Source organism: Ornithorhynchus anatinus, chromosome 10, assembly GCF_004115215.2.
Source record: "Ornithorhynchus anatinus isolate Pmale09 chromosome 10, mOrnAna1.pri.v4, whole genome shotgun sequence".
NCBI classification, from domain to species: Eukaryota; Metazoa; Chordata; class Mammalia; order Monotremata; family Ornithorhynchidae; genus Ornithorhynchus; species Ornithorhynchus anatinus.
In genome coordinates, this window is record NC_041737.1 from 59,254,740 (window position 1) to 59,264,162 (window position 9,423).

Genomic DNA, 9,423 nt, shown 5'->3' on the forward strand with positions numbered 1-9,423 from the left:
CCAGTGAAGTGATTTGAGAGGTGAAGTGAGAAGCAGCGTGGCTCAGTGGAAAGAGCCCGGGCTTGGGAGTCATTCATTCATTCATTCAATAGTATTTATTGAGCGCTTACTATGTGCAGAGCACTGTACTAAGCGCTTGGGATGAACAAGTCGGCAACAGATAGCGACAGTCCCTGCCGTTTGATGGGCTTACAGTCTAATCGGGGGAGACGGACAGACAAGAACAATGGCAATAAAGGTCAGAGGTCAGAGTCAGAGGTCATGGGTTCGAATCCCTGCTCCGCCACCTGTCAGCTGTGTGACTGTGGGCAAATCACTTAACTTCTCTGGGCCTCAGTTACCTCATCTGTAAAATGGGGATGAAGACCGTGAGCCTCACGAGGGACAACCTGATGACCCCGTATCTACCCCAGTGCTTAGAACAGTGCTCTGCACATAGTAAGCGCTTAACAAATACCAACATTATTTATTGTTATTATCATTTGCCCAAGGTCACCGAGCAGATAAGTAGCGCAGTGGGGATTAGAACCCTAGACCTTGTGACTCCCAGGGCTGTGCTCCAGCCACTATGCCACTTTGCTTCCCATGCGTTTTTTCCCAGCGCCTCGTAATCAGTAGTATTCAACAGTATTTATTGAGCGCTTACTAAGCACCGTACTAAGCGCTTGGAATGTACAAATCGGTAACAGATAGAGACAGTTCCTGCCCTTCGAGGGGCTTACAGTCTAATCGGGGGAGGCGGACAGACAAGAACTAGAATCGAGGGGATGAACATCTCATTAAAACAATAGCAAATAAATAGAATCAAGGCGATGTACATTTCATTAACAAAATAAATAGGGTGATGATAAAATAAATAGGGTTCAGCACTCAGTAAACGCTTCCGAAGCGCTATTATTAGTGTGACTAATATAGAGGGAGTGGGAGGTCAGTTGCTGCTGGCTTTCCGGTGATTCCTCGAGGGGCGCCAGACGGGGGAGGCGCAGCAGGGGAGCGCGCGGGACGCTCTGGCCCAGGCTCGGGGGCTCTGTGGTTTCCGAGACTTCCCCTTCCGGTGCCTCGGCGCGCATGGGATTGTGGGCTTTGAAGTCCGTGGCGCGTCGGGGGCCGCGGCGGCGCCGGGGCGCAGAACTACATCTCCCGGCGGGCCCCGCGGCGCCGCTCCCGCGCGGTTGGGCGGCTCGGCTCGGCTCGGCTCGGCTCGGCTCGGCTCGGCTCGGCTCGGCCGCCGCTCGTTGCATCAGCGCTGCGAGGCGGCGGGATGCGGCTGTTCGTCAGCGAGGGCGCCCCGGGGAACCTGCCCGTGCTGGCGGCGGCCGGACGGGCCGGACACACCGGCCTGCAAGTCTGCACCGTGGGCCCCGACGGTAATGCTCGCCTGGCTCCCCCCGCCCCCCGGGACAGGGGCTTTCCCCTCCCCTCCCCGCGGGACAGGATAGTAATAATAATAATGTTGGTATTTGTTAAGCGCCTACTATGTGTAGAACACTGTTCTAAGCGCTGGGGGAGATCCAGGGTCATCGGGTTGTCCCACGTGAGGCTCACAGTTCATCCCCATTTTCCAGATGAGGTCACTGAGGCCCAGAGAAGTGAAGTGACGCGCCCACAGTCACACAGCTGACGAGTGGCGGAGCCGGGAGTCGAACCCATGACCCCTGACTCCGAAGCCCAGGCTCTTTCCACTGAGCCACGCTGCTCTGCCCCCTCCTCCCCTCCGCCCCGGGACAGGGTGTCCGCCCCCGCCTCCCCTCCCCCCTGGACAGGATCTCTGCCTCCACCTCCCCTCCCCCCGGGACAGAATAATGATAACGTTGGTATTTGTGAAGCGCTTACTATGTGCCGAGCACTGTTCTAAGCGCTGGGGGAGATCCAGGGTCATCAGGTTGGCCCACGGGAGCCGCCCAGTCTTCATCCCCATCTTCCAGATGAGGTCACTGAGGCCCAGAGAAGGGAAGTGACTCGCCCACAGTCACCCAGCTGACAAGTGGCAGAGCCGGGATTCGAACTCATGACCTCTGACTCCCAAGCCCAGGCTCTATCCACTGAGCCACGCTGCTTCTCTAGCCACGCTGAGGATCTCTGCCTTCTCCTCCCCCCGGACAGGAGCTCCGCATCCTCCCCCCTCCCCCCGGCCAGGGTGTCTTCGGCCGGCGCCGGGCCGGGGCGGGTCGAGGTGTCTTCCCATCCCCACGCACTCCCCTCCCCTCCCGTGTCCGCTCTCGTCTCGTCCACAGAGCGTGTGGTTCCGTTCCTGTCGCGGCCCCGGGTTCCGGCGCTGGAGCTGGACGGCGGAGGATTTCTCTTCTCCACCAATGCCATCTGCCGGTCAGTGCGGCCGCCGCCCTCCACCCCCCATCTGGGTTCTTCGCCGGCCCATATCCCCCTCCCTTCACTCTCCCTCTCCCCGCACGCTCTACCGCAGGTATTTCTTCCTGTTGTCCGGCTGGGAGCAAGACGACCTCACTCAGCAGTGGCTGGAATGGGAGACCACAGAGCTGCAGGTGGGTTGGGTGAGGAAGAGAGAGAGACACACACCCCCTCGTTCTTTCTCTGCTGGGGGCTGGGGAAGATGTCGAGGGAGGAGGAGGCCCAGCCTGATGGGGAGAAGGTAGACGGAACGTTTGTGCGTGTGCGCGCGCACGTGCACGTCCAGGGCTGAAGAAGACTGGGCGTCGGAGGGGACCCGGTAAATGCCCTCGGGGTCTGCCGGTCCGTTGGAGAGACGAGCGGACGCTGCAGAGTTGGGAGCGTCGAATCCGGGAAGACTTCCCGGAGGGGGAGCCCGGCAGGGGCGGGAGAGTCGGATCCCCGCCGGGCGGGAACTGGGGCAGCTTTAGCCCCGGCGGGGAGGGGATGGGGGCGGTGTCGGGGCGCCCCCGGCTGCTGCGGCTCTGAGCGCGCCCCATCCTCCCCCACCAGCCGGCCCTGTCTGCTTCCCTGTCTGCGTTGGTGCTGCAAGGTTGCCAGGGGGAGAAGGTCCTGCAGCCCATGCGCAGGGCCCTGGCACACATCGATCACAGCCTGAGCCGCCGCAGCTGCCCCTTCCTGTCCGGGGTGAGCTGAGCTGGCGGGGGGGGCCGGAGGGGGGCCGAGGGCCGGGGTCGCGGTGAGGTCGGGAACCTCACTCCGCTTTCCGTCTCAGGACGAGGAGTCCCTGGCAGACATTGTCCTGTGGGGGACCCTGTATCCACTGCTCCAAGACCCGGCCTATCTCCCCGGTGAGTTTGGGGCCCCGGCGGGTGGGGAAGAGGGGGAAGGGGGATTCCGGTCAGCCGACCCCACCCCCCCGCCACACGTCCCATCCCCGCAGATGAGCTGAGCGCGCTGCGGACCTGGTTCCGGACGCTGAGCGGCCAGGAGGCGTGCCGGCGGGCCGCGGAGGCCGTGCTCCCCCGCGGCGGGGCCCAGGCCCTACGCCCGCACCTACAGCGCCAACCGCGGCCCGGACCTCCCCATGACCCACCTGCCAGGACCGAGCCCGAGGTTAGGCCGCCAGGCTGGGAGCCCGGGGGTGGGGGTGGGGAGGATGCCGCCGGGAGGGGACCGCCCCCCAACACGCCAGCTCAGGCTCCGGGCCCCGCAGGAGGAGACGTTTGCCACGCACAGCCTGTCTGAGGAGGAGATCTCCGTGGCCGCAGCGGCATGGGAGAAGGGAGTGGATGCCCTGCCCCAGCCGCGCCCTCCCCAGCACCCTGTGTGAGTGGTTGGCAGGGGAGGAGAGGGAGCTCGCCGGAGGCGCGCGGGGGGTGGGGCGGTGCCTCTTGGCCTCCAGCGAGTCCCTGGAGACGCGCGCCCTTGCCACAGGCTGCCGGTACCCGGCGAGAGGAACGTGCTCATCACCAGCGCCCTCCCCTACGTCAACAACGTACCCCACCTGGGTAACATCATCGGCTGTGTGCTCAGCGCCGACGTCTTTGCCCGGTGAGTTGGGCGCGTGAGGGGAGCTGGGGGGCGGGGCGGGGGCAGGGAGCGACGTGAGGCAGGATGGAGGGGGCGGTCCGCGGCGGCCCCTGACCCGGTCCCGCACAGATACGCCCGCCTGCGCCAGTGGAACACACTGTATGTGTGTGGGACGGACGAGTACGGCACGGCCACTGAGACCAAGGCCATGGAGGAGGGCTTGACCCCCCAGCAGATCTGCGACAAGTACCACGCCCTGCACGCCACCATCTACCGCTGGTTCGCCATCTCCTTCGACCACTTCGGCCGCACCACCACCCCTCAGCAGACCACGTACGGGGCCCGGGGGCGGGCGGGCGGGCGGCCGGGGGCGAGTACCGGACCCAGGGGAATTGGAGGAGGTTGCAGACCTGCCTGTTGTAGAAAGACGACTCGGGCAGCAGAGCAAAGTACGGACCGGAGAGGGGGGAGGACAACAGGGAGGCAGCTTCAGTCAGTAGTAGAGGCGGGCTGGGACCAGGGCCGGGACCAGCGTGGTGGTAGCTTGGGGAGGAAGAGGAAAGGGCGGATTCTAGGGACGCTGCAGGGGAAGAATCGACGGGGGCTGGTAACTGACTGGACATGGGGGTTGAAGGAGGAGGAATGAAGGTTAATGCCCATGGAGTGGGCACGAGTGGGCATAGAGCTTCGAGGGATTCCACCGGGGACGATGTGCTGGGCTAAATGTTTGGGCAGTAAACAACAGGAAAGTGATAATTATGGCATTTGTTAGGTGCCTAATATGGGCCAAGAACTATTCTAAGCGCTGGCGTAGATCCAGGTTAATCAAGCTGTCCCACACACGGTTCGCAGTATAAGTAGGAGAGAGGACAGATATCGAGTCCCTACTTTTCTAGATGAGGAAACTGATGCCCAGAGAAGTGAAGTAATTTGCCCAAGGTCACCCAGCCGGCAAGTGGCAGAGCCAAGATGAGATCCCAGGTCTTTTGACTCCCGGGCCTGGGTTCTTTGCCCTAGGCCATGCCGTTTCTCAAGCGCCTGGCTACGGGGAGCTTACGCTCCAACAGGGCAGATAGGCGGGCTTACAAGTCCTGACCCACCAAAGTACATGGTGGAACAGATGCGTGTGCAGTGAGGGTGGAGGACGGAGGGTGGGGGCAAGTAGGAAACTGAGAAAGGAGGGCGGATGGGGAGCCACCTGTTGCCATAGACCCGCGGGAGACAGGTTGGAGGAAGGGGGCTTGCAGGTGGGCTCTGATTCGGGAGCACTTTGGTCCGAGAGAGAGGCGGGGAGGGAGGCCCGAGCAGGGGCAACAGCCTGGGTGAGTCGAGACAGGGCCCGACTGGAGGGTCGGGGTGGGACCCAAGCTTATCGGAGGCTGCACCCCACCTGCCCATCCATCTCTCATTCAATAGTGTTTATTGAGTGCTTACTGTACTAAGCGCTCTCCCACCCCCCATCACAGGATCGCCCAGGACATCTTCCAGCGGCTACTGGCCCGGGGCTTCTTGCATACGGCCACGGTGGCCCAGCTGCGCTGTGAGCGCTGTGCCCGCTTCCTGGCTGACCGCTTCGTGGAGGGGGTCTGCCCCTTCTGTGGCTATGAGGAGGCGCGGGGGGACCAGTGCGACAAGTGTGGGAAACTCATCAATGCCGTGGAGCTCAAGGTGGGCAGGGACGGGGTGGGGACCACCGGACCCTCACACAGACACCTTCACGGTGCGTGGGGGCGGCACAGGGTGTGGTCGGGGACGACTAGATCCCCACACAGACACCGCCAGGCCGTGCGGGGACGACCGGACCCTCACAAAGACACCGTCATGGTGTGCGGGGGTGGCAGCGATTGGACCCTCACACGGACACGGTGTGCGGAAGCAGCACCGGGGTGTGGGGCGGGGACAGCTGGACCCACACAGACACCATTCCCGGGGCCTGGGGAGAGCTGGCCCCAGGGGCGACCCGGTCTGGACCACGTTGACGGTGAGGCAGGATGCAGGCAAACACGCTCAGTTGAGCAGACAGGAATTGGAGCCGCGGTGGAGCGGGGCCCTCCCGGCAGCAGACCTTAAGGGAGAGGTAGCGGGGTGTGGGCCGAGCGTGGCCCAGGCATCCTCGGGGTGTGTGGGGGGAGAGGTTGGGGGGCGGTGTCATTGGGGGCTTGGCTGCTCACACCCCTGCTCTCCTGCTCCTAGAAACCGCAGTGCAAGATCTGCCGCTCCACCCCCGAGGTGAAATCCTCCCGACACCTGTTCCTCGATCTGCCTCAGGTGAGCGCTCCCCCCCTTCCCATCTCCCACCTCCCCTCTCCCATGTTGCCCGGGCCCTGACCCTCTCCCCTGGCAGCTGGAGAAGCGGCTGGAGCCATGGCTGACCAAGACCCTGGCCGCCAGCGACTGGACCCCTAATGCCCGCTTCATCACTCGCTCCTGGCTGCGCGACGGGCTGAAACCCCGCTGCATCACCCGGGACCTGCAGTGGGGCACCCCGGTGCCTTTGGAGGACTTCCAGGAGAAGGTGAGCCAGAGCGGGGCTCGGGGACGGGCCACGCTAGGCCAGGAGGTGCGCGTCCCCCCCCGCCCCCCCCCCCAGCTGACGGCCACCCCTCTCCCCAGGTGTTCTACGTCTGGTTCGACGCTCCCATAGGCTACCTATCCATCACGGCCACCTACACCGATCAGTGGGAACGCTGGTGGAAGAACCCGGAGCAGGTGGCCCGGGGCGGTCGGAGGCGAGGGGCGCTCTGGGTTGGACTCTCCTGAGGACTGCCTCTTGAGGGTCTCTCTCCCCTCCCCGGCCCCCCAGGTGGAACTCTACCAGTTCATGGCCAAGGACAACGTCCCTTTCCACAGCGTTGTCTTCCCCTGCTCACTGCTGGGGGCCGAGGACAACTACACGCTGGTGAACCACCTCATCGCAACGGGTGGGTGTGAGGCGGTGCCGGGGTGGGGGCGGCGAGGAGGGTGGTGGCTCAGGGGAGGGCGTCCGGGTGGGATGAGGTGAGGGGCCCTGACCCCCGGCCCCGCCGTGGTGCTCCCAGAATACCTGAACTACGAGGACGGGAAGTTCTCCAAGAGCCGGGGCGTGGGGGTGTTCGGGGACATGGCGCAGGGCACGGGCATCCCTGCCGACATCTGGCGCTTCTACCTGCTCTTTGTGCGGCCCGAGGGCCAGGACAGCGCTTTCTCCTGGGCCGACCTGCAGCTCAAGAACAACTCGGAGCTGCTCAACAACCTGGGCAACTTCATCAACAGGTGGGTGGCCGGTGGGGCCGGAATCGGGGGGAACGGAGCGGGTGGGGCTGGGACCCGGGCACTGGGGCAGGCGCGGAACAGGTCTGGTCCTGAGCCCCCGGCTCCTCCCCACCCCCAGGGCTGGATCCTTCGTCTGCAAATTCTTCGGGGGCCGCGTGCCGGCCATGGAGCTCAACGGTGATGACCGGCGGTTACTGGCCCAGGTGGCCCTAGAGCTGCGGCACTACCACCAGCTGCTGGAGCGGGTTCGGTAAGGGGGCTGGGGATGCGGGAAGAAAAGAGGGAGGGCACAGGTCGGAGGCCTGGGCCTGACGCGTCCCATTCCCCCCACCCCGGCCAGGATCCGGGACGCGCTGCGCTGCGTCCTCACCGTCTCGCGCCACGGCAACCAGTACATCCAGGTGAACGAGCCGTGGAAGCTGGTCCGCGGCAGCGCAGCTGACAGGTGAGGCCCCGATCTCGGGCCCTCGGCTCCCCGGGAGCTGCCCCGGCCCGAGCAGGGCCGGAGTCCGGCCTCACTCGCTCCCCTGCTCTACCTAGGCAGCGAGCGGGCACGGTGACCGGGGTCTCGGTCAACATCGCCGCCCTGTTGTCGGGGATGCTGCACCCCTATATGCCTACGATCAGTGCCACCATCCAGGCCCAGCTCCAGCTGCCGCCACCCGCTTGCAGCATCCTACCTGACACCTTCCTGTGCCTGCTGCCCCCCGGTCACGCCATCGGCACGGTGGGTGCGCGCCCCGCCCCTGGTGGGTGAGTAGGGGGCAGTCCACCAGTTCCAGCGGGCCACAGAGCTCACATCCCCCTTGGGCCCGTCTCTAGGTCACCCCCCTGTTCCAGAAACTGGAGTCGGACCAGATTGAGAGTCTGAGGCAGCGCTTTGGTGGGGGACAGGTGAGTGCCCCAGCCCATGTGCCGTCCCCCCCTCCAGTTGAGCTGTGGCCAAAGCAGGTGGGCCTGGGGGGGGGCGTGGAGTTGATGCTTGTCATCTTCCAAACCCCTGTGGAATGGACTTCTGCTTCTGGCCACACAGTCCCCGTCCCCACCTCATGGCGAGGAAAGGGGCTCTGCCTCCAGCCCTGACGGCCGCACTGACCTTTCCCTCGTCCAGGGCAAAGCTCCGGACACTGCGGCTCCAGCCCCGGACCCGCCGGCAGCCGACGAGCGGCAGGCCCAGGCGTTGGCCGAGGAAGTGAGCAAGCAGGTACTGAGGGGGTTACCCGCCGGGGGCCTGGAGGAGGAAGGGGTGCCCCTCCGGCCTCAGCCCAGCCCCCGCTCTCAATGGGTCTCTCCACCTCCAGGGAAACCTCGTGCGGGAGCTTAAGGCCCAGAAGGCAGAGAAGGCCCAGGTGGCAGCCGCGGTGTCCAAGTTGCTGGAGCTGAAGAAGCTGCTGGCCTTGGCACAGGGGGAGGAGCCCCCCCGGGGGCCCCGGGCCAAATGAGCGAGGCTGGGGCGGGGGTCCATCGCTTTACTAATAAAAGCTCCCGTGCACGCGGCCCGCTCCGTCAGCGCGTCCGTCCCTCGGGTGTGGGTCGGGGGGTCCGCCAGATGTCCGTCAGGGGGGCAGGCTGACCACGCGTGCGATCAGAGCCCGGCGAGCGCCCTCCACCTCGGCGCTCAGCCACTCGATCTCCCGCTTGAGCCGCGCGTTCTCCTCCAGCAGCCGGGCCACCGTGCCGGGGCCGCCCTGCGCCTCCCGTTGCCGCCGGGGCCGGCGTCGCCGCCGCCGTCCCGCTCCCGGCCGCGGCCCCCCGGGGCTCCCCCCCTCTCCGGCGGGCGGCGGGGAAGGGTCGCCGCGCCCCGCGCGGGGGCTCTGCCCATTCAGCCGGGGGGTGGAGGGACCGGGCTCGGTGCTGCTGCCGGGACCGGACTCCTCCGCTGCTGCCGCCCACGCCAGGGGGGCCACGTCCAAGGTGGGGAGGGGCTGCCGCTGCACCTGTTGAAGAGAGGGAGACACGAGGGGTGGTCGGGGGTCAGGTGAGGGTCAGGTCCGGGCCCGCCCCCCTCCCTCCCTCCCGGCTCCGCACCTGCTCAGCTCCGTTGGGCGGGGCGGACCGGGGCCGGGCCTCGTCGCTGGACAGCAGCTCCTGCAGGTCCTCGTACCAGGCCTCCAGCTCCCAGCCGGACAGCGGCCCCAGCGGGGAGGGGAAGGGCAGCGGCTCGGCCGCCATGGCCGGGACCGGGGCCGGGGCCGGGGCCGGGGCCGGTCCGTGCGCGCGCCCGGCGGCTCAGGTGTGATGGTGGATGAAGACGCACTTTCTCGGGGAGCC

General features: G+C 65.8%; 2 protein-coding genes across 2 annotated transcripts; one reads left to right on the plus strand and one right to left on the minus strand.

Moving 5' to 3' along the window:
• Positions 1-1,199: 1,199 nt before the first annotated feature.
• MARS1 (methionyl-tRNA synthetase 1) lies at positions 1,200-8,649 on the plus strand. The gene is made up of 21 exons (XM_029073592.2): positions 1,200-1,367; positions 2,235-2,325; positions 2,423-2,501; positions 2,920-3,054; positions 3,143-3,218; positions 3,311-3,483; positions 3,584-3,696; positions 3,805-3,921; positions 4,030-4,233; positions 5,367-5,568; positions 6,094-6,168; positions 6,245-6,415; positions 6,514-6,609; positions 6,704-6,821; positions 6,939-7,152; positions 7,271-7,402; positions 7,493-7,597; positions 7,693-7,879; positions 7,975-8,046; positions 8,264-8,356; positions 8,454-8,649. The coding sequence occupies exons 1-21, from the start codon at positions 1,262-1,264 to the stop codon at positions 8,592-8,594; spliced, it is 2,700 nt and encodes an 899-aa protein (XP_028929425.1). The 5' UTR covers positions 1,200-1,261; the 3' UTR covers positions 8,595-8,649.
• DDIT3 (DNA damage inducible transcript 3) lies at positions 8,608-9,423 on the minus strand. The gene is made up of 2 exons (XM_029073597.2): positions 9,181-9,423; positions 8,608-9,089 (listed from the first exon to the last, which is right to left on the minus strand). Exons 1-2 carry the CDS (start codon positions 9,322-9,324, stop codon positions 8,709-8,711), a joined length of 525 nt encoding a protein of 174 aa, XP_028929430.1. The 5' UTR covers positions 9,325-9,423; the 3' UTR covers positions 8,608-8,708.